A 23,297-nucleotide genomic window follows, 5' to 3' on the forward strand; every position below is an offset into this window, starting at 1 on the left:
AGGAGAGGAGAGGAGAGGAGAGGAGAGGGAGAGGGAGAGGGAGAGGGAGAGGGAGAGGGAGAGGGAGAGGGAGAGGGAGAGGAGAGGAGAGGAGAGGAGAGGAGAGGAGAGGAGAGGAGAGGAGAGGAGAGGAGAGGAGAGGAGAGGAGAGGAGAGGAGAGGAGAGGAGAGGAGAGGAGAGGAGAGGAGAGGAGAGGAGAGGAGAGGAGAGGGAGAGGGAGAGGGAGAGGGAGAGGGAGAGGGAGAGGGAGAGGGAGAGGGAGAGGAGAGGAGAGGAGAGGAGAGGAGAGCTAACTGATGGATTGACAGAAGGGTTAAATGGCTGAGAAGACAAGAAAAGGAGCAATTCTGGTGCAAAAGGAAAGCAGAGCCCTGGCCTCCCACCCAGGTGACTCCCCCAGGTGTCCCAGCCCCGGCTCAGCAGTGCTCCGGCAGTGGGGTTTGGTGGCCTTGTACCTCAGCCGCGTTTTCGTGGCTCCGCTTCAATCTAAACCAGCTCTTTGATCCGAGAGCGTAGCAGTAGCTGCCTAGGGGAGACAGGAGATAAGAAATAAAGTACGAACTGGCAATGAGACAGGGCTGTCACTGGAAACACCCCACTTGCTCTGATGCTGCACACTCAAACATCAAGGGCTGACTGGTACAGTTGTTTAAAGAACAGAATGAGAGCTGTCTTACCCCCTAAACCTTTAATTTCATTTTAAAAAGATAGTGGGTTATTTGTAAACACCTTTTTTCCAGGAAACCATTAGTCTGTCAACCTTCTATTTCCTTATGGGCTATGTATCTCTTCATACATGTTATATTTTAATAGTTGCTCTTTATTCTCCTCCCCGCTTAGCAGTGAGACAGAATTATTTGATGTTATAAATCAATATTCTATCTCCTTCTACATTGAAACTAGAAATACTTCGGGGGAATATGTTTTCAAAGAGATATTGGCAATTCTGTGCTTGTTCGGAGGAGCAAAAATGTACCAAGGACTGGTGAGACGGATGGAAAAAAACCCAAACACAAACTTATCACACAAGAAACTGTTTGGCTAAGGAGGGAGTAAACACAATAAATAATCCCCAGACAAAGGGACGACGCCGTCGAGTGGATTAAACACAAAACTGGAAGGCTTTGGCCAGGATTCAGCTCTCCTTCTAATGTAACATGACCTTGAGCACATTACCGAGCTCTCCTGTTCGTTAATAGTCAAAAGGACTTAACAAAATACAACCCAGCAGGACTCGCTAAATGGCAGCCCCAAGGGTTACTTCAACCCACACCGCTTTGCAAACCGCTTCCACCTGCATTCAAAGCCTGGCTAAAAGGTGGCCCAGGGATGCAAACTCCAATTGCTCAGAAGAGCCCATTTTGTGTTCTAAATCTTTTTATTCAGTTCATAGCATTTGAGAGGATGATGCAAATTCGCCCGCAGGAGAGCACAAGGCAACAGGCAGCGGCCACTGCCAGGGCAGCGCTTCCAGCGCCGGGTAATGGAAACCTTCTGGTAAAGGAAATATTAGCGGAGAGTGACTTTAAAGCAAAGTATGGTTTTACAGGTGCCTGTTCCAATCTGTGTTTACGCTGTTGTGTTCACCCAACCCCGCGCTGGCGATATTACATCTATAAGCCATTTGTCTCACGCTGCTTTGTAAGATGCTGCTTTGTGCCGGTACGCAGGAGCCCTCGCTGCACAGCGGATGTATTTCACTGCACCTTTGAGGTGAGTCAGCAGCAGAGAGCAATCTCATCGAGCGAAGCCTGCTGTCGGCTGAATTCACCGGAATTGCAATCAGCCTGCGGAGACGGCGTGAGGTTTGCTATCAGTGATTTTTCAGGCCCACATCCTACGCTGGGCCTTGAGACAGCCCATAAATTCTCCTATACTTTTTATTACATCAGAAATGTTCACTATGCTTTACTACCTCAGTCTGGCCAGGAAGAAAATTGTAGTAATTTTTTTTTTTTCCCATAGGGTTATTGAAAGAAAAATTCATGGCAAACATTTATCATGGTTAAAAAAGAAAACCTCGAAGAGAACTGCCTGGAAAAATCTGACGGACTGATGGAAATACTTCCAAAGCACATCTGAGTAAGCTTTCCCATCATCTCTGCAAAGCAAGTGACACAATGCAATCTCCTTCGGCTGCTTAGGGCTGCCAATGAGACGGTGTCCTGACCTTGGGGCCTACAAAATAAAAAAATAAAATTAAAATAAAAATAATAACTGTCTCCACACGTCCCCTCTCACCTGAAGGAGAATCTGAATTATTTTCTGTCCAGAGCCCAAGGTACAGCTGAGCAATTCTGAGCTCCCTCAGTAGATGGTAGTGCTGCACCGCTCATCCTCTGTCTACTTTGCAGATATTTAGAAAGTAATTTCCAGGCCTAGACATTCAATTCTCAGCTCATGAAATATATTTAAAGGCTTCAACTTCTGCTCTAATGCACACCCAGGGAATTCCTTGGTAGGATGTACTCATCTCACCTTATTGGCAATAGTTTTTGGCCATGCAGAAGCCAGATAAATGGCCTCAATGGCAGATTTACGTGCCGACAGAGAAAAGGTGAATATGTTTAGGATTTACTTTCTTTCTCTGAGGTAAATCTCTGTATCCTGAATGAATGATGGTATCAGTTTTGGTTTAAAAAAGAAATCATGGAGCAAAGTGTCAAAAGTTTAAGAAAACAGAAAAGATGGAAGAAAAGATATCACATTTTCAGTGGCATTTGCAGTACCTCACCCATGCACGGGCAGAACTCAGATGTGGAGGGAACACAACCTCTTGATACCCAGGGGAGAGGCGAGATTCCCCCATACCTCTCAGAAATCATGGGCCAGATCAGTGCGTTCTGGCCTTAAAGCTATTTCCGTCCACTATGAACACTTACCATCACACTTATAATTTTGGAAATCCCGAAAAGCTGATCTATGCTGTGGACTAGCTAGAGGCAGCTTGTCAGCATCCTATGGACCAGCCCACAGCCTGAGACACAGTGACCTAAATATTTCTCTTTTCCTTTTGAGGAAGAGTTTTCTTTCTGTTTGTTTTCCTTCTAATGCTAAAAATATTCAGCACATAAAATAAAAAACTGGGATAAAAAGGGAAAAAGGACATAAAGGAAAAAAAGGGATGTTTTGGAGGGAGCCCCTTGTACCACATCCCGTGGGAGAAGCAGCGACTCTGGTACTGCCTGTGGTGGGGATTGTTGGATGTGCAGCTCCTTTCCCTCCCTTTGCAGGCTGTAAAGCAACGCAGATCTCCCTGCAAAGCCTCCACACAACACCCCCAGCTGCTGCCTTTTCGGCTGTGTATCCTGCAGAAGCCTCCCCCACCCACACAGCGAGTCCTTCCTCACTCGCTGGCTGATGCATCTCCTTCACCACCTGCCCGGTGCACGTGGCGGCAGCAACACGCACCCATCCAGCCCACGCACCAGCACCCGCTGCCAACATCTGCAGGCTCAGGGAGGTAAACACACACATACAGCCCGTGGTGACGCACAGACACATGCAAAGGGAGCAGGGAACGGTGACTGATGCGATGTCCCTCTGTTGTCAAATTGTGCTCCCTGAGTTTTGGAGTTAACCAAAAATCCCTGGGGTGCTGCAGGTCTCGTTGGTGAAATCCGCTTGGTCTGACTGCGGGATGTGTAACGTGGAGCCGCAGTTGGAACGAGGGCAGCCGTACCAAGGACGAGCAGCGTTAGGCAGCAAGAGAATGGCCATCAGTCACTGGACAGTAGTCCAAGACCTAGCCTATTATGTATTTTATAAATGCATTTCCCAGGGCCATCTAATGATGCCAGTCTCGCTTCCCAGCAATGAACCCGCTCGCCGCCACTCATAACTACCCACCGATGGGGCAGAGAAGCTTCCCCCCCGGAGGAGAGGGCTGTGCAGTCCCAGGGCGGCGTGGTCGGTGTGCTCAGACCCAGGCAAGAGTTAAGGTGCTCAGAGAGAGATAAGCGTTGATGAAAGCCTGGAGAGCGGGTGCCTTTGCTGCAGATAAAACTCCTGCCTCTCCTCCTCATCCCCCTCAGCCCACCCCACAGTCCTGCTCTGACGCAGAGGGAGCTGCAGGGCTGAATGAAACTTGTTTGAGGTTCCAATTAAATCTCCATGGAAGAGGGACACTCATATCCTCTTCTGATAAAAGGTAATCATAAATCCTCCAGGAGCAGCAGCTGCAGACCACATCGCCTCCCGCAGCAGCAGCCGGCTCCTCGCACCGAGATGCGCTCCAGGGTAAGAGTCCGTTTTCCTCTGCTCTGCGCAACAGGTTTGCACTGAGAAGGGGACAGGGTTTGTGGCTTGAGACCTAAGGGCTACATTAGTCTACAGGTCTTTTTGTCTATGCTTCCTTACTTGTTCTCTCTCTAATTTATATATATATATATATATATATATATCTTCTCTTGCATTAATTCTATTATTTAGTCTTTGCTACTACATGGAGGTACGTCCCTGTTTCCCAAAGAACAGACTTGTGTGGCACTCAAATTCGATGACAGAGGGTTTGGACAGTTTGTTCTTTTTATTAAAAATTGATAAATATCATTGGCTGGGATCTCAGGAAACCACAGGAGTATTAGAAAGAGTGATAGTTTGGACTCAGCTCCATCCGTTTTGCCACTTAGTCTGTGAAGTGCCTACGAGATATAAGAAAGTAAAGGGCTAATTGTTTGGTCGGTTTAGTGCAAATTTCTGATTGATATTTTCAGTGTGACCGAGCAAGCGATCTTCTCTCCATCCCTCTGAAGCTCTGATCTTAATCACATATGTTAGGCTTTTAAGTCCTGTATCTTGCCATGACATTTCAATTAGGTCAAATGAAAAGACATGTAAGGTAAATGAATTTCCTTTGAGACCTAATTTAATCTCCAAAGAACAAACATGGAATAAAAGATGTAGAGATTACCACAGATAAGCTACTGGTTTGATTTGTGCTTTGAGTCTTTGGAAGAAGACTTAAATGATCCCTTGAAGCAGGTACAAGATGTCTCAGTAGAATGGTAATGGGTTAGAGCGCACTCCATCTGCAACTTTAAACGCAAGCTTGATAAAACCATGGTCCTTGACAGCAAAGCTGGTGGTCCCAGCTCCTAGGGAAGAGCACCCAGCTCTTGCAGGACACAGACACTAAGTGACCTCAGGAGTTGCCTTCTCAAGGGAGAAGCTGTGAGCTGTGGGAGGTCATAACCCAGAGTGTTTTCTTTACAGGTCATAGGAGACCTTCAGCCCTGAGGACCAGGAGCCAGCAGGACGCAGGCTGTGAGCTCCAGGCAGGCTCTCGGCCATGTCCCCGGCTGCCCAATGCGTGCCCTGGCGATGGCTGGCGGCGGGCAGGGCGTCGCGGAGGCTGGTGCTGGTGGTGGTGTTCGTCGCGCTGCTGCTGGACAACATGCTGCTGACAGTTGTGGGTATGGTGTGCGGCTCTCCCTGGGCTCTTCGGGTGCGCCTCGGGGGTTTGGCTCCTTGGTCGGTCTCCTGTCGATGCCGGCAGGGTCCCTGGGGAGGGCTGGGTGCAGGGAGCTTGGAGGACACTGACATCTAGCCAGCACCATTCAATTCAGCTGCATGCCGAGCCAGAAAATGGAGTAAAATTACTAACTAATCCCTTCCTTGGCTTTTCTTCCAGTACCGATTGTCCCCACCTTCCTTTATACAACAGAATACGAAGGTGCTAACAGCTCTGTTGCCCCAGCCTGGACTGAGCCGGCTCCTCCAGCCTTGAAAACTCCTCCTTTCTCCTCCATGTTCTCCTATTTTGACAATACCACGGTGACTGTCTTGGGCTCCACCAGCGCTGCAGAACTGGCAAAGGGGATGGGGAGCAGCCGCCCGCCGCAGCCCCCTGCCAGCAGCCCACCACTGCCGAGCGGCTGCCCAGAGGGAGAGGAGTTCCTCGCCCAGGAAAACGTCCGTGTGGGGCTGCTGTTTGCTTCCAAGGCTCTCATACAGCTTCTGGTCAACCCGTCCGTGGGCCTCCTGACCAACAGGTAGGTCAGAGACCTGGGTTTGTACCAGGGTGTAGCCCTTCAGGGACAGGCAGCTCCTGCCTGCTAATGAAATCACCCTTAGCTGAGCAGTAAAGGTCTGTGCTGCACATGTGCAGCCCCTGCAATCACAGTATTACAGGAACCGGTGAGTAAAATAGCAAGGGGGAGAATATATGCATCAAAATAAGCATGAATTTTACCTTTTCTAAAAGCCTACAGATGGCTTGCAAGTTTATATTACAACATAAGCCTCACTAATGCTCTCCTCAGGTGCAGACAGATGCTATTTAATACCAGTAACCATCAAACAAAGATTCCCGCCCCGCTATGGATGTGATGTTGTTCAGATGCCTGCCCCTGAGTTTTAATCCACCTTTGTCTCTAGCAGACACGTGCCAGGGGCACTGGGCTCACCTCCGCACGGTCTGGGTGGGCAGACGAGTCGGCAAAACAGCCATGCCTCTGGGTGTGCTTTACAGTGTTGTCTGGGGGCGCTTAGACATGGGGTGCTTCCTTGAACAGCACTCATGGGCACATCCGCACATTCAGGAGACGCCGTGTGGTAAGGCTGGGCAGCAAGACCAGTTATCAACCTGGAATGAAGAATCTCCCTGAGATGGTGCCTCTTTTTCCCCTTTCCAGGATAGGATACCACATCCCCATGTTCATTGGATTCATCATCATGTTCCTCTCCACAGTCAGTGAGTATTGCCCTTCCGCCTGCCCTTCATACGCAGAAGCACAGGAGAAAATACTTTGGTCTGTGCCTGCACCACTGTCCCCGTGCAGGAGAAAGGAGCGAGAGCAGAGGAACTGGTCTCAAAAACTGGTGACAAGAAAGGACAAGTGGCCCCCTGATCCCTCCAGCACCCAAATCGGTGCAAGCTGAGGCTTCTCTTACCCTATGCAGGGTTTTAATACTCAGTCTGCAGTTCTGCCTGATGCCATCTCTCTCCTTCCTCCGCAGTGTTTGCTTTCTCAGGCACCTACACCTTGCTGTTCATCGCCCGAGCCCTCCAAGGCATTGGGTCATCGTTCTCATCCGTCGCAGGTAAATGTTTTAACTACATCTTAGTCTCAGCATTAGCTTCCCTTGTCTGGGCTCAATTAGCATCTCAGGAACGATCGATCAGCAGAAGGGATGAACCGAGTGCCTTCCTTGGCTTCAAACTCCTTCTCCTCTTTGCTGCGCCCGCCTGGCTGGTGCAGACAGTGCACCCACACAGCCCACGCGGCGAGCCCATAAACCCCCCGCAAAAGCCGTGTCTGCTTTCAGAGAGGAGCCCCACCACCATGGTACCAACCAGCCTCACGTGGCCTCTGCTTTCTCTCTGCTCCCAGGCTTGGGCATGCTGGCCAGCGTGTACACAGATGACTTCGAGAGGGGCAACGCGATGGGGATTGCTCTTGGAGGCTTGGCCTTGGGCGTGCTGAGTAAGGAAACCTTGCTCCCAGCAGGGTGTAAATCAACGGCATCTCCAGACCCTTGTCGGCCATCACCTGCAGCTTCCACCTCCCTGGCTGTGCCCATTCCCTGGACACATCCGCGGGCATGGCTGGCCCGTCCTCCTCCCTCCCCCCACTCACTGCCTGCGGCCACTTCCCGCTGACCCCGACACCTTCCCACCACCTTCACCAAACCCGCCGGGGGATTCAGAGAACCACGGCAGCAGGAGCCAAGCGCTGCTGCCCAGGTGCTGGGGATGGCAGCACTGCCACTGTGTGACGCAGCCTTTCCCTTGCAGTCGGGGCCCCCTTTGGGAGCGTGATGTATGAGTTCGTGGGGAAATCATCTCCCTTCCTGGTCCTGGCGTTCCTCGCCCTCTTGGATGGAGGTGAGAAGCCAAATGGTTTAAGCCTCCCTCAAAAAAACCCATGGGAAAAGATTTAAATGCAGATGTTTCAGGAGGAATCTCACAAGGCTTGTGTGAAGGCAGATTAATATGACATGGGTGATCTCATCAGCACTGGTTATTCTGTTATTGCTAAATCATATGTTTTCTACCACCAGATGCATGACATAGCAATATAGTAAGAATTAGTCCTTCATTACTTAATAAACCCCTTGATTGCTTTACTGGCTTGAACAGCACATTCAGTAAAGCTCTTTGAACCATGAATTCCTTGTAAAAGGCACGCTTGTCTGACGCCTCTTCACCACAGTGCCACAAAGGAATTAGACTTTGCCAGGATAAATGGTGATCCTTGTTCTTTCTCCGATAGCTGTATTACAGATGCAGGCCACGAGAGCCTTCAGAGTGTAACGGCAAAGTTATAGATAGCAGAAATGTGCATTTTCAGTGGGAAGTATTAAGCTAATTAAATTACAGTCACAGTTACCATCTTTGCCTTGGTAATGCAAAGACATCTTTAATGAAGCATGTAAGAGCTTTTGGAAAATGAAACGTAGGTCCCATACATGTGAAACTTTCTTTTTTAATCCTATTCTTTTCCACATCTAATTTCTGTCATGCTCTAGTTGTGGCTCCCCAGCAGGCAGCTGGCAGCCTGACTGAGAGCATTTGCATATTCGACTGCTTCGTGGGTTGGCAAAACACTTCTAACACAGTCCACTTCAGGGAGTTTTGCTGCTCCTGCCCCTGGGAGCAGGGCTGGGACCCACCTCTCCCTCTGCCCACTTGAACAACGTCCCCAAACACAGTTACTGCATCCCTGGGGGCTCTGCCGATGAAGGGGGTGGTGCTGGAAGGAAAAGCCAGAGGGAAATGCGGATTGAAGCGGTGCTGTCTCCAGAAGTAAGCTAACATCAGTGGTTTTTTCCCAGCTTTGCAGCTCTGCATACTGCAGCCCTCTAAGATCTCCCCCGAGGTGAGTACAGATGTGTGCGTGCACGTGAGCCAGTGCCGGGCGGCGTGCGCGAAGCGGGTGCTCCGCGGGGAGGAGGGCTGTGCCGGCACCCATCCCCGACCAGGCACGAACGCACGCGCGGCCCTCAGCCAACGTAACCCCCCCCTTTGCCACCCCGCAGAGCACCAAAGGCACGCCGGTGTCCACCCTGCTGCGAGACCCCTACATCCTGATCGCTGCAGGTAAAGGCGGATGTCGGTGCGTGCCGCGCTCCTCTTTGTGGGCCTGCGTCTCATGATTAAAGAGATTCACTCGTGCATGCTTGAAACAGCAGCAGAAGGTGGCTAAAATAGAGCATTTCTCCCTTTTGACCCCGTCAGGTGCCCTCTGCTTCTCCAACATGGGGGTGGCCATGCTCGAGCCCACCTTGCCCATCTGGATGATGCAAACCATGTGCTCCCCGAAATGGCAGCTAGGTAGGTGCCGTGCTTTGCAGCCCTCACTCCTGAACAGCTGCTTGATATAGTTCAGCTAGAACCGGTCCCGCTTTGGCGCTGCGGGATGGATTGAATAATCTCTTATATCATTCTAAAAAAGAAGAAAACATACAGCCTCACCCGCACAGGGTGAGTGATCCCAGGCTGCGTGTTGCTCCAATTTCAGCTGAAAATGTCCTTAGTGGTAGCTATACAATGTGCTTTTCTCCATTATTGAAAAAATTGTATGGAATCAGACTCCCCACAAGAGCAATAACGGTGGAAGAAAGGCTATTTCGTGCACGGGAAGCCTGTCAAATCCCGTCTTCTGCAGGGCAGATAATGGTATCGTGCTGGGCTGAAACCGTGGCAGCCAGATGGGTTTTGCAGAGGCAGCTCTGAGTAAAACAAGGCCATTTAGAGAGTCCCAGGCAGGACAGGATGGTACGTGCTAATTACCAGCTGCCTAGAAAATGTGATATGAAGATAACCGTGTCTGTGTTTGCTACAAAAATAAAAACTAACTGTTATAAAACCCGATTGGCTGAGGAATGACGCGGGGGGTGCCCCAGGCTACACTTAGATCCCAAATTGAATTGCAGCCTGGGAGCAGGAGGGCTGCGAGAGCTCCTGATTGAGTTATCCTCTGGTAAGGCAGAAGCATCCATCCCGATAAGAGCCTACGATGCTTCTTGAGGGCAAGTGACTGAGCGAGGACGGGCGCGCGTAAAGCAGCATCCCAAGGATTTGGGCAGTGGGGAGAAGGGACAGTGTAGGTGCTTGGAACCACAAGTGTCATAGGGTGAGAAATGCACTTGGGGCTGCTCCCATTGCCACTGAACTCAAGGGGAGCCTTTGAGGTGACTTAGCAGGACCCAGAAGTCAGCAGACATCAAAGAAAATCCCAATATATTAACCAGATTTTCAAGTACCTGAGATTTGAGAGCAGTCTGGATTTAGACAACAGTTCAACTGCACGCCACCCATCTCACAAGCTCTCATGACCTCAAGGCACTTCTTTATCTCTATGCTTCGGTTTGCCCACTCTCATCACGCTGGAGAAAAAAAACAAACAGAAGAGCTTGGACTAAACCTGCAGGATTAACCGTGTTCTGTAGTTGTGAAAGATAAGAGAGAAAATTAAACATAAATCAGTGTGTTTCAATAAGGAAGTTGTCTTAGTGAAATGGAGCTGATCAGTTTTACTTTGAGTCAGCAGGAGAGTATATTAAAAATAAACAACTGGTAAATCATCAAACAGTGCAAATATTTTACTATATAATGATCCCTAAGCTTTTTACTGAGGCAGTTATTTTATTCCTCTTTATTTAGTAAGCGAAAAGCACAAGGCAAGTGGAGAAAGGTGGAAGAGGAAGAATCTATGACAGGAAAGATGAGTTTATTAAGGCAGTGGGGACAAAAAAGTGCTGCATTTAGTGCAAGATCATTCACACAGATCTCAGAGTGAATCACTGCCTCTCAGTTTCCCCCCCATCAATAAGTAAACGCACTTTCTATGCCTCTCTCTGCCTTCAGAGAAAGATCCCCACACTTCTACAGGGCAGGGAGCAACGGCGCAGCCGTGACACGGAGCAGTGGCAGTGGCGGACACGGAGAAGCACCGCTGCATGAGAGGCATCCCCAGCACGGGCGCTGGACATTCATGTGCCTTGCCCACCTCACGATATTCTCCAAATGAGAGACGCAGTTAGTGAATAATTTTGCAAATCCCCTGTATTTGCTTGGGGATGACACACGGTTTTTTAATTCTCTCTCTCTCAGGGATGGCGTTCCTCCCTGCCAGCATATCCTACCTCATCGGCACCAATCTCTTCGGGATTCTGGCTAACAAAATGGGCCGGTAAGTGGAATGTGAGAGTTTGCAGCTCAACCCAGCCCTCTGCTTTCAGCACAAGTTACACTCACAGTGCTGTGCATACCGAGAACATCTGCCCCCTCCTAACTGCGGCCTCGTTGCAGGTGGCTGTGCTCCCTGATCGGCATGGCGGTAGTGGGAATTAGCCTCCTTTGTGTAAGTAGCACAAGACAATTTCGAGACCCTTCTGTAGCAGAATCAGCAGGGGCAGCGCGGGTGATAGGACTGAAGCAGGGTTACGTGCCCGGCCGTCAGTAGATGCTCAGTGGTGGCACATGAGTATCAGTTTTGCAGATCTATGTTACACCTTCACGACTCACACAGCTCTTCTGCCCTTGTTCACATGTTCTCTCGCTCCTCTCTCAAAGGTACCTCTGGCCAAAAACATTTACGGGCTGATTGGCCCAAACGGTGGGCTTGGCTTTGCCATAGGTAAGCTGTCAGTGTTTGGGCTGTGCAGCACAGCTCGGACGCAGCTCTTGCCACTGCCCTCGCAGGTGATGACTAATGAGGTCCTCCTTGCTTTGGGCAGGAATGGTGGACTCCTCAATGATGCCGATCATGGGTTACCTCGTGGATCTTCGCCACACCTCTGTCTACGGCAACGTCTACGCCATAGCTGACGTCGCCTTCTGCATGGGCTTTGCGATTGGTATGGATGAGCTCCTACCCACGGGATGACGCACTGTGTCCCCCTCACGCGGTTTATCGCTCCCTCTCCTCCACCCAGTGTTCAGTGCAAGCAACTGGCACCAAGTCCGCAACCTGCTCACCGCAGATTCACAGACCCCCTCCAGACTGGAAAGGCACCTTTCGCTCTCTATCATCTCAGCCTTTTATCATTTTTAATTTTGCAGGTCCCTCCACAGGCGGTGCGGTTGTCAGAGCTATTGGGTTTCCCTGGCTGATGGTCATCATTGGAGTTATCAACATCGCTTACGCTCCTCTCTGCTGGTACCTGCGCAACCCTCCCACTAAAGAGGAGAAGATTGTGAGTTTAAGTATACTTTATTCCCTTAAAGTATAAGGGAGCGATCACCCAGAGATTTTGGGGGGCTGTTAGAATAAATTTGCCAGGGGTTGTGTCTTCTCTTTTGGGCTTTACTCTGCCCTCAAAAAAGAGACAAAAACACACAATAAAACCAGAAAAGTTTAGAGCTGTGGTCCTTTCCCTAACTCCTATCTCATACTCCCTGGCCAAAAGTTGTTGGATGCTTTCCCTAAAAGCTGTAACACTCCTGTTAACTAGTCAAATTAATCCCCATTTTTACTAAAGCATGATTTCTCCTCTCCCTTCCGCAGGCAATCTTAACCCAGGAATGCCCCATGCAAACCAAAAGCCACACTGCCCAGAAAACCCTGCGCGACTTCCCTCTCACAGACGACAGCGACGTGGAGGCAGAAAACGCGGACTAGCAAGCGCCAGGACGTTGTGAAGCTAGCATTACGTCTACAGGCATGGATGCATTAGCACCCCAGAATGACCCAGCCTCCCCAAAGACTTGTGGGTGCAGGGTGGACACAGGCTGCATTGCTGGGCTGTCCTCTTGGCAATGCAATGCGCAGCAGGGAGCCGAGACCCAGGATTTGGAGGCTCTATCCGTTTAGTTAAGCCACCCATTCGCTGCCTGGCTTCTAGGCAAGTTACGCAAATTCACTACATCTCATCTTAAAAAAAAAAAAAGGTTGCAAGACGGAAGAAACATATTATCCTGTCCCGCAGAACGATATTGTCTTGGGCACAGCCCACCCACGCAGTAGGGGGTCATACCAACACCTCTCCCAGTCGAGTCCAGCGGCATTTGTTAACGTCTTTAAAGCGCATACTGTTCTTGAAAAAGAAGCAACGGAGAGAATGAGAATTAAATCAGCAGCATCAGCTTTGGGAGATTTCTTTCTCCAGAATTCTGTTATAATCCCCAGCATGAATCGCTTCTGTAACAACAGGGCACTGCCCATCTGCGTCACTGCCAGGCAATAAAGGTGTCACTGCACCGCTAGCGTGCTCCACGCTCCTCCTCCGACAGTTACAAACGAGCACTCCTTGCAATCTCGGCAGAGCTTTATGTGCTTCTTATGGCTGCTTGTGTGTCCCTTCCACCACCCATTAAATGAATTCATTGATTTGAAGAGCTCTGAGAAATTCAGGTAGAAATAAGGTCAAAAGCAGTTTTAGACTCTTAGACTCAGCCAACAAAGCTAGTTACATCCCTTGTGACTGTAAGGGACAGAGCGTTGTTAAAAATCCCTGCCCCTCAGCTGAGATGGGGCAACGGGCTGTGCCCATGGTCCTGGCCCACTGCAACGAGAAGTACCATAGATGGGTTTAATTGCCCTTTTGCAATTTCCCGGCCACAAGTTTAGAAAGAGAGCAGCTGCACTGTTAACAATAATTATTGAGTATAATGGTCTGTAAAAGTATGTTACAGTTAAGTAAGAGAGAGGGAGTGAAGTAACAGAGGTACCAAATTAATTTTATAAGTATCAGAGAAATTCCCGTAATCTCGTTTTTTCCAGTGAAACCTCAAACTTACAGCTTCTCTGGTTCCACTGTTGGCAGTTTATATAAACTCATCTCTGTCTTGAATGAGCCGTTGTGTAACGCGCAGCCATTTCACTTGCCAGAAAGGACAGATGATTCACTGCTCCGGAGCCCAAGCAGCACAATGCAGATGCGCCTGCCAGCAGGGAAACAGGAGGATAATAACAATTCATCAAGATTTGGTACCTTATGACTCATTACCAAAGGTCATAAATGGCGATTGTCAAGCAATCCTGCATCCACCGTGGGCCCATTGCCCCTCGCTTTGCACATACAAGATGAAATTATATTTCTGAGGCTGACTGGATATGACTAATGCTAAGCCTCTTCTCAAAAACTGGTTATTTTTATCTTCCACCTGTTTCCCTGCTTCGCCAAGAATAAAAGGAAAAATGCATTTGCTTTCCGTGACGGAAGGAAAAAATGCAAGCTGTTCTATTTTGGGGATGTATTCACACCTCCGCAGCACACCTCCCAGTTAAATATTAACACTAAACCCCTCTGCGGACCCGGTGGCTGGTTGCTCTGGAAACCCACCCCCTGCGAGCATCAGGGAAGGAGAGGAGCTGCCGATCCCTGCACAGGGGGCTCATCCCTGCACGGAGGGCTCATCCCTGCACAGTGGGCATATCCCTGCACGGTGGGCTCATCCCTGCACCGTGGGCATATCCCTGCACGGTGGGCTCATCCCTGCACGGAGGGCTCATCCCTGCACGGTGGGCATATCCCTGCACGGAGGGCTCATCCCTGCACGGAGGGCTCATCCCTGCACCGTGGGCATATCCCTGCACGGAGGGCTCATCCCTGCACGGTGGGCATATCCCTGCACGGTGGGCATATCCCTGCACGGTGGGCTCATCCCTGCACGGTGGGCATATCCCTGCACGGAGGGCTCATCCCTGCACCGTGGGCATATCCCTGCACGGTGGGCTCATCCCTGCACGGAGGGCTCATCCCTGCACGGTGGGCATATCCCTGCACGGTGGGCTCATCCCTGCACGGAGGGCTCATCCCTGCACCGTGGGCATATCCCTGCACGGTGGGCTCATCCCTGCACGGAGGGCTCATCCCTGCACCGTGGGCATATCCCTGCACGGTGGGCTCATCCCTGCACGGAGGGCTCATCCCTGCACCGTGGGCATATCCCTGCACAGGGGGCTCATCCCTGCACGGAGGGCTCATCCCTGCACGGTGGGCTCATCCCTGCACGGTGGGCATATCCCTGCACGGTGGGCATATCCCTGCACCGCAGGCATATCCCTGCACAGAGGGCTCATCCCTGCACAGTGGGCATATCCCTGCACGGAGGGCATATCCCTGCACAGTGGGCATATCCCTGCACGGAGGGCTCATCCCTGCACGGAGGGCTCATCCCTGCACAGTGGGCATATCCCTGCACGGAGGGCTCATCCCTGCACAGGGGGCTCATCCCTGCACGGTGGGCTCATCCCTGCACGGTGGGCATATCCCTGCACGGTGGGCTCCTCGCCAGCCAACCCCCCCCTAGGCACCTCACCCAGCCACGCTTCACCATCCACATCTGCTTCATTTAATAACTTCTTTGCAGCGCTAATGACATTGATGGAGTTTCTCTGCTCCGAGTGAAGAACCAGGCCATAATCTTTGCATTGAACAACCTGATTTTTTACCCACCCTACTGAAAAAAATTCATTGTTAAGAGTGATATAAACAGCAAAATGGCTCTCTCTCTATAGGTTTACATAAAACATATAAAATAGCTCTGCACCTCGGGAAGCCGGAGGGAGGCAAGTCGGGCCTTAGCAGCTGTGGAGGCAACGGGGAGAATCTGCAGAGGCAACGGGGAGAATCTGCAGACAAACGTTTCCCTCACAGCTTTTACGGTGCCAAATTAAACCCCGTGGGTCTCTGTGGGGAGCAGCTGACGAAATGGCTCGTCCCCTCCCTCACCGAGGCCGCTGCCATTTCCTACGGCCAACAGCGCAGACGAACGATAGAGGAGAGGCGGCCCAAAGCCGGACCCCTCCTGCGGCCACACCAATGCCTCAGGGAGGATACAAGGACACACGGTTCGGCCAGCGCCGGGACACGGGTTTATTTCTATTTCCCCGCCCTGACAGCCCCTGGCCGGGCCGCGCCGCCATGACAGGCCCAGCCCCGCCCTTCCCCTCCCCTCAGGCCCCTCCGCTCTCGCGAGACCTCGCCTCGCCCCGCCCCTTCCGGCCATGGCGGCGCTCTAGGCCGCCGCCGCCGCCTCCGCCGCCACCATGCACTCGGACGACGTGAGTCCGCCGGTTGATTCGGTTCCGTCCGCCCCGCCGCCAGGCGGCCGCGCCGCAGCCAATCAGCGCCCGCCCCGCCGCTCTGTCGGTTGCGTCCGGCTGGGGCGCGTCCCCCATTCCCCGCCAAACCCACCACGTGGCGTTGGGGTCCCCCCCCCCATCCCGAGGAGTTTGGGGGGCAGATAGACCCGGGGGGGGCTGTAAATGGCAACATGGCAGCGGGAGATGTGGTGTCCCTCCGCTTCTTGTTGCCCTGCGCCCTTCCTCACAGTGGGACGCAGAGAGGGGACCCCATTTTTGTAGGGTGTCCCCCTTTTAGACCCTCACCGGGGGCTGCAGGAGCCAGGGGGCTGACAGGGCGCTGGGTGAGTGGTGGCAGTCTGTGTCACCCGCTGTTTGTCCTCACAGGTTGTCTGGGACACACTGGGAAACAGGCAGTTCTGCTCCTACAAGATAACGTGAGTTTGCACAGGGGGGTGGTCCACGGGGCGCAGGGGGACAGAAATGTGGGTGCCCCTCAGGCCCCAGTGCATTCCCCTCATCCTTACGGTCACCCGTGACAGGCACGGAGGGCGACGTGGGCAGCTGCAAGGGGCAGGGCGTGCCGTGGGGCGCTCCTTCTGTTCCCCTTTATCTCATTTTTTTTACTTTCTAGGACAAAAACACAGAATTTCTGCCGCAATGAGTATAACCTGACGGGTCTGTGCAACCGCTCCTCCTGCCCGCTGGCGAACAGCCAGTATGCCACCGTCAGGGAGGAAAAGGGTGAGAGTCCCGCAGCTGCAGCGAACACCCCTTCGGGTGGTGGGGAGGGGGGCAGTACCTACACCTGCGGGCACCCCAGCTCTGAGCCCTGTCCCGCTGTCCGGGGCACGCTCTGGCGTTTCCCTCCGGGGCTCACCGCGTTCCTCTCTGCTTTAGGGCGGTGTTACCTGTACATGAAGACGATAGAACGGGCAGCTTTTCCCCGTCGACTCTGGGAACGGGTGAGTTAAGGAGAGTGGACCTCTAACCAAGCGTGCTCCCACCTAACCAGGGAGCGACGTGTCCCCGCTTTGTTGCCGCTCCCCAGCTCAACCCTTGCCCCACTCCAGGTCCTGCTCAGCAAGAACTACGAGAAGGCACTGGAGGAGATAGACGAGAACCTCATCTACTGGCCACGGTTCATCCGACACAAATGCAAGCAGCGATTCACCAAGATCACGCAGTACCTCATCCGCATCCGGAAGCTGACGCTCAAGCGCCAGTGAGTGACACGACTAAGAGCGATCACGGCTTGGCTTATCGAGCCGCTGTCGCTGGCTGCGCTCACAGCCCTCGCGCCCCAAGCTGTTTTCCCGAGGCTTTGGCAGGCTCATAAATGAACCTGGCTGAAATGGATGCAGCTGCAGCGTGGTCTGCTTGTATAAATGCACTTAAACTAGTTGCAGCCACGTTTCTAGTGATGCAGCTGCTGGTTGACACCCTGAATGAGCTTTTGCTCATCTGCTACACAAGAGGGTGGCAGATTCACTAACTGGCTCTTGCTCCCTGTAGGAGGAAGCTCGTTCCTTTACGCAGGAAGATTGAAAGGCGAGAGAAGAGAAGAGAGGTAAAACCACTCTTTCATGTCATCTCCTGTCTATTGCTTCTGTTCCACCCATCTTTTGAACTGACACAGCTCCTCTTCACTCCATTAGGAGAAAGCCTTGATCGCTGCTCAGCTGGATAACGCCATTGAGAAGGAATTACTGGAAAGACTGAAGCAGGACACAGTAAGGATCGCTGCCTTCAGAGCACAGCAGTAAAACTGCGCCTGCTGCCCTCTGGCCCTCCAGGGAGGGACGCGGGCGTTGGTGTGAAAGAGGAGCATCGCCCGGGTTGGGGGGTAGGGGACGACTGCGTGCTGCCCTTCGAGTGGCTTTGCAAGAGGCTGGAGGACTTGCTCCCCCAAAACACGGACCCCCTTGTTTTCTGTACAGGAGTGGGTGCTTCGGAGCTAGGGAAGGGGCTGAGCCACAATTCCACCCTAGGTTGACACTGCCTCCGTGCAGCCCAGAGGGTTTAGATGAGCCCACCACCAACAGCTGTCTTCCTCCTGCGACTCTCAGAAAATCCACGTTTTCCCTTTCAGTACGGAGACATTTACAACTTCCCCATCCACGCCTTTGACAAAGCTCTGCAACAGCAAGATGCAGAAAGCGAGAGCGAGTCCGACGCAGAGAATGAAGAGGAAGATGAAGAGGTAATGCTTTCAGGCACAGCACCGCAGTTAATCCTTCCCTGGCCTGGTGCAGCACCTCTAATTCACCTGCACGCTGGGCGTTGTAGTGTGAATGTTGGGGTGAGAGGAACAGATTAGGAGAGGTGAACTCGAAAAGAAGCGCGTGTGTGCAAGGGGTGGCCTCGATGGCTCTTCCACTGCGGGTTGTGACACTGTACTGTGCTCAGCGGGCACGTACTAGCAGCTGACTTCATTTCTTACAGGACACGGATAAAAGAGAGTTTGTGGAAGCAGACGACAGTGACCTCAGTGACTTCGAGGTAGGTGAAGCACCAGGTCCGAACTGTCAGGCTGAGCTGTTTGAAAGTAACCTCCACCCTCTTAGCGTCTCTGGTGATGGGATAAGAGCCAGTAAAATCAGATTTGTGGACATAATGATACAGTCAGACTGCCCTGTACCCACTACACCCCAACTCCTCCGGCTAGACAGCCTGGAGCCAGGAATTATAAAGTGGAATCAGATACATGAGATAATTTTGCAGAAAGAGGAGGTTTAGTTACACAGCGTGCTTTGACATCACTCTCATCTTTCCTTCTCAGGACATGGATAAGTTGGAGACAAGTAGTGAAGAGGAGCAGGAAGAGGAAGAAGAAGAGCAGAAAGCCTCTCGCTCCAAATCTAAGGGGAAAACTCCCCTGAAAGGACCAGCCAGAAGAAAACGTCCCTACATTGAAATAGAGTATGAAGAAGAAACAGAGCCAGCCACCAAAACAAAAGCAGCCTGACTCCTCCCTGAACTCGCGTTTTGTACTCAGATCCGTCACTAGAACTCCTTCCAGCTTTCGCCACTCCATGCGGGACCCTCAAATTACTCTTTTTTCAATATTCTAATTATTAATTTTCTTTAAGAGAAGAAGGGTTCCTGTCCTGACCCCTGGCAATTGCCGCAAGTGCGTACCACTCTTGCGGGAAGCACAGTTTTAGGGAAGACGACTCCCCACCTTCTCTACAGCCACGCGCGGCTCAGCTTGGACTGCGCTGCAGGGAGGCTCCTGGCCCGGGGGGCACTGCTGCTTCGTTCTAAAGCAGGAGAAGCCCGCGGGTGGCTAGGTGAGCACACCAGTGTGTCTTGTCAGGGGGAGGTACGGGGCTAACAGGAGTGGGATGAGAAAGACAGTAACTTTAAATAAATAAAAACTTTTACTGTACAAAAAGCGGGGTGGGATCAGCCACGCCTCACGTGTTCTCCTGCACTTTCCTGATGCATTCCCGTACGCGGTTCTCCTCACAGCTGCTGTACACGCCTGCCAGCAGGACCTGAAACGAGCAAAGCAGCAATTTCCAGTGCCTCGGCACACAGATTTATGGTGTTATCAACCCTCTCCCAGCTATCTGTTGGAAAGAGAATTATACAAAGCATATATAGATGCCTGTCAGTATGTACCAAGGTACTTATCAATCAAGTACTAATGTTGAGGTCGGTAGAAATGGATGCTTTCAAAACACTGCTGGGCTGAGGAAGCAAGGGGGCTCTTGGGTACAGCGTGCTACCCCTGCCAAGGGGGACGGGATCGGAGGCGAAGCAGTGCTGGGTCCCTGGCTCACCTTCACTTGCCCTTCAGAGCACCGATCCAGCAGGATGAGGCACTCCGTGGCGCTCTGGAGCAAGGTGGCTTTTACCGGCTCTGGCGTTGAGCCTTGGTCAGTGTGTACATCCCAGATCATCTTCAGCAGGGCTTTGAGGAGCACAGGGAGTCTGCACGGCATTCTGCAAAGGGAAACAGCAACCGTGCCTTATTCTCAATCCTTTTCGCAAGCCAGGGGAAAGCACAGCCTCACTTAGCAGCTCCGAGGCACTTGAGGCAGGAGCCGCTAGTTGCCATTTATGTGCGGAGCAGGGCTGTAGCTGAGCTAAGGCGAGCAACTGCTTCAGCGCTGAGGCTGGAGAAGCTGCCTCGGTCAGTATGCCCACCAGAGGGAGGGGACAGGCCCTGCACACAGAGAGGGTGTATCATGAATGCCTCTTATTGGGCAGCCTAATTTGCAGCACAGGGCTTACTCCATAGTTCTGCTCTCTGCAAAGAACACAGATTTAGTTTTTAGCCAAGCTGATGCTTCTAGAACAGGCAGAGTCAGATCAAAATGATGAGGACCCAGCTTAACTTTTGGGCTAGGTTTTTCGGCAAAGCAGTAATGCCAGTGATTCCACCCCATGACGGATTTCTCCATTAAGACTTCCGGGCCTTTTCCTCAAGCAACAGTAACTTTGGCTCCAAAAGAGGGACAGCATTCAGGATATGCTTTCTACAGCATCCTTCGCACCCAGACCAGTACCTGGGCCAAGCGTGCTCTATGGTGCGTTGCAGTGTCTCCAGTATTCCCAGTCGAGCTTCTTCCTCGGGGCCATCACAGACTTCCAGGTACCCCAGGATAACTCGCTCCAGCCTTTTCAGGTGCCGCGCTATCAGGATGCCAAGCCTGCCGACACGAAGAAACACAGGCTGAGACGGGACATATAAACCAAGGCCAAAGTAAGTCCCCGCAGGGCTGCAGTTGCTGCTCTCACCTCTGCACAAAGGCAGGCAGGGTCCTGGCGTACACCCGCCGCAGCGCAAGGCGATGCTCTGCCTCCATGTGGGTCAGAACCAGCTGCAGCACCTCATCGCAGGGCGCGGTTGGTCTGGCCTGCTTCTGCTGCCGCTGGGCCCTCTCCAGGATGGGCAGCAAGTCTAGCAGGCACAGCAGTACTGCCTGGTTCGGTGTGAGACAGTAAACGTGGGCAATCCTGCTGGTGTTCTCTCCAAAACACCAGCAACTTCCAACCCCGCTGACCACCCACAGCTGCTGCAGTTCACCTGACATACCCAACCACTTCTACCTGTTACCGCCCTCTTCAGCAAGGCTGTCACCTGAAAGGGGACAGGAGGTGAGAGGTCTTCTCTCCACTTTGAGATTTTCCTGAAGTCTATTGAGTTACTTTGTCTCCTGGCCATGGGCATCAGCTAGTAATGGCCTGACTGGACTGTCTGCAAGGAAGGGGATTCCGCCTCCTCACACTGGCTATCCCTCGTAGGGCTGATACGCAATGCCACAGGCAGATTAAAGTGACCTTCTGCTGTCCTACCTGAATGAGAGGGGCCTCTCGCGAATAGAGATGGTTGTAAAGGGCATGGTACACGACCTGAGCCCTGTTGAACTGGCACAGATCAGCAGCTGGCTGCAACAAGAGAACAGAACATTATTGCTGTGCATCACATTCAGCACCCGCTTAACCTAACAAAAGAGAGCGGCCTTCACAAGCCCAGGTCTTATGAAAACAACCCATGCACATACTGTGCATTAGGAACACTGCTTACAAGAAAGCGGGAGCCATAATAAATGCAGGTTAAACCCTGCTACGCACAGGAGCAGCCGCTTTGCTTTGCCTCCCCGGCTGCAGTTCCACTGGCATTACTTTAATATCCTGCTCTGCAAACCACTGTCAGGCCGATATGCAAACTGGCTGAGTTCAAAAGGTGGCAAAGTGATTGTTTCCTTAGCATAACAGGTATAAGAACTGCATGTATTTAAACACACAGGGACAGCACGGAGCAGAGTTGCAATGTTAACAGCAGAACCAGGATTACAAGTTAGGAATCCTAACAGGTATCCAACCCACCCTTCCTTCCAGCAACACCCAGGAAGGGATCTAATTTCTCAAATCCCTCACCACGTTGAGAATGATGTGGTGTAGGCAGCGCACACCCAGGATTTTATTCTCCTCCCGGTAGTCATCCGAGATGAGCAGCGACGGAGGGAGGACACGCTCCAGGTGATGGCTAAGCCAGGGCCGGGTGACATGCGGCAGCGTCCAGGAGAACACAAACTTTGTGGCAGGGTTACGCTTCCAAGTGTCTCTGGAAATATAAACATAAGCTCAGTGAACACTGGAAGTAATTAACGCTCATCTCTTACGCATCTGGGCCTCGCAGCTGACAATAAGCTCTGACTGATCCCCCCTCCAGCCTTCCATCACTGGGGTATTGATAAAGCTCTTGCCCCATATTTATTGTTGAATATCTTGTGATGCCTGAGCTCACACAGGTTCCCCAAAGTTTCCAGTATTTCCTACGTAGAGACCAGCCAAACACACCACCCTCTCAGTCACCACTCTCCCCTTCCTACTCACTTGGTTAACTCCTCTTTCAGGAGCCCCATCACTGCTGCAAATCTTCCTTCCTCATTTTCATTCTTTCCCCGAAGGAATTCAGCCACTGACCCGCAGCCTGCGGCCTGAGGCAGCAGCACCAGCAGCTCCTGCGCCACCGACTGAGACCTCACGTTTGTCCAGGGCTGCTCCGTAATATGCGTTGCGGCAAAGATGTAGATGGGCCCCATCACACGGCACAGGATTGGACCCATCACGGGGACGCCCAGAGACTCCTGGGTCTTGGCAGCTTCCAGCTTCGCAAGCAGGTGTAGAAACACGGCGCCAACCTCCGCCGCTCTCTCGGCCGTGGCAGCGTACGCGCTGTCCTTACCGGGGAGATCCGCGGCATCTTGCTCCTGCTTTGGGGGTGCTGCGTAGCCGTTCAGCGCAGCCACCACCTCACCCAGCGTGGCGGGGCTCAGGCCTCCGAACAGCCACCGGCAGTCCGCAGCCTGGACCAGCGCTCCCAGGTCTCTGACCACACCGGCCTTGGCGGCGCCGCCGGCCCCCTCGGAGAGCAGCAGCCCGACCTGGAGCAGGACTTGCTCGGCCGGCGGGACAGCGTGGGGCGGCTGCGACCCGTCCCGCGGCCCCTCCGACCCCAGGGCTCGCACAAGGCCGCTGAGCTCCATGGCCTGGCCGGGGCCGCACCCCGGGGCCGCTTCCTACCCTGCGGCGTGACCTCCCCCACTCTAAACCCCCCTTAACACACACCCCCACGCACGCCTTCACACACACGTGCCCGTGCTGGCCGCAGGCAGCGGCGCCGTGCGAGGAGCGCCCCGGGTCGCCTCAAAGTAACGGGCGACCATCTACCCCGGCCGCCGCCGCAAACCGCGCCGCTGTCGCAAAATCCCAACTTTGCCGTAAAGGTGGCGGCTGGGGGCGTGACACTATGAGAATAAATTAGCATGGGTAATAACGCACCGGTGTGCGGGGAAGAGGCG

At 52.5% G+C, this 23,297-nt stretch overlaps 3 protein-coding genes across 9 annotated transcripts; 2 read left to right on the forward strand and 1 right to left on the reverse strand.

The window, feature by feature from the left end:
* Positions 1 to 304: 304 nt before the first annotated feature.
* Positions 305 to 23,196, reverse strand: TTI2 (TELO2 interacting protein 2). 7 transcript variants are annotated; one of them, XR_010376211.1, is made up of 10 exons: positions 22,330 to 23,196; positions 21,871 to 22,057; positions 21,286 to 21,378; positions 20,728 to 20,912; positions 20,496 to 20,639; positions 19,767 to 19,929; positions 19,371 to 19,478; positions 13,689 to 13,832; positions 10,211 to 10,333; positions 305 to 527 (listed from the first exon to the last, which is right to left on the reverse strand). XR_010376211.1 is itself a non-coding variant. In XM_009505130.2 (7 exons), the coding sequence occupies exons 1-7, from the start codon at positions 22,980 to 22,982 to the stop codon at positions 19,398 to 19,400; spliced, it is 1,506 nt and encodes a 501-aa protein (XP_009503425.2). In that variant the 5' UTR covers positions 22,983 to 23,196; the 3' UTR covers positions 19,343 to 19,397. The 7 variants fall into 7 exon arrangements, 1 of the variants encoding a protein (XP_009503425.2); XR_010376214.1 differs by lacking the exon at positions 305 to 527 and adding an exon at positions 4,504 to 4,644; XR_010376213.1 differs by lacking the exon at positions 305 to 527 and adding an exon at positions 5,407 to 5,568.
* On the forward strand, positions 5,287 to 13,175 carry SLC18A1 (solute carrier family 18 member A1). Its single transcript, XM_064472717.1, has 15 exons — positions 5,287 to 5,415; positions 5,634 to 5,994; positions 6,637 to 6,695; positions 6,962 to 7,045; positions 7,336 to 7,428; positions 7,740 to 7,829; positions 8,780 to 8,823; positions 8,984 to 9,044; positions 9,183 to 9,278; positions 11,061 to 11,139; positions 11,259 to 11,310; positions 11,523 to 11,586; positions 11,687 to 11,806; positions 12,012 to 12,145; positions 12,457 to 13,175. The coding sequence occupies exons 1-15, from the start codon at positions 5,292 to 5,294 to the stop codon at positions 12,568 to 12,570; spliced, it is 1,575 nt and encodes a 524-aa protein (XP_064328787.1). The 5' UTR covers positions 5,287 to 5,291; the 3' UTR covers positions 12,571 to 13,175.
* Positions 15,874 to 19,375, forward strand: MAK16 (MAK16 homolog). The gene is made up of 10 exons (XM_064472714.1): positions 15,874 to 15,957; positions 16,366 to 16,415; positions 16,613 to 16,722; positions 16,879 to 16,943; positions 17,052 to 17,203; positions 17,494 to 17,548; positions 17,637 to 17,711; positions 18,071 to 18,181; positions 18,424 to 18,480; positions 18,761 to 19,375. The coding sequence occupies exons 1-10, from the start codon at positions 15,943 to 15,945 to the stop codon at positions 18,944 to 18,946; spliced, it is 876 nt and encodes a 291-aa protein (XP_064328784.1). The 5' UTR covers positions 15,874 to 15,942; the 3' UTR covers positions 18,947 to 19,375.
* Positions 23,197 to 23,297: the final 101 nt, after the last annotated feature.

The sequence above is a fragment of the Phalacrocorax carbo genome, chromosome 24 (genome assembly GCF_963921805.1).
Source record: "Phalacrocorax carbo chromosome 24, bPhaCar2.1, whole genome shotgun sequence".
Lineage (NCBI taxonomy): Eukaryota > Metazoa > Chordata > Aves > Suliformes > Phalacrocoracidae > Phalacrocorax > Phalacrocorax carbo.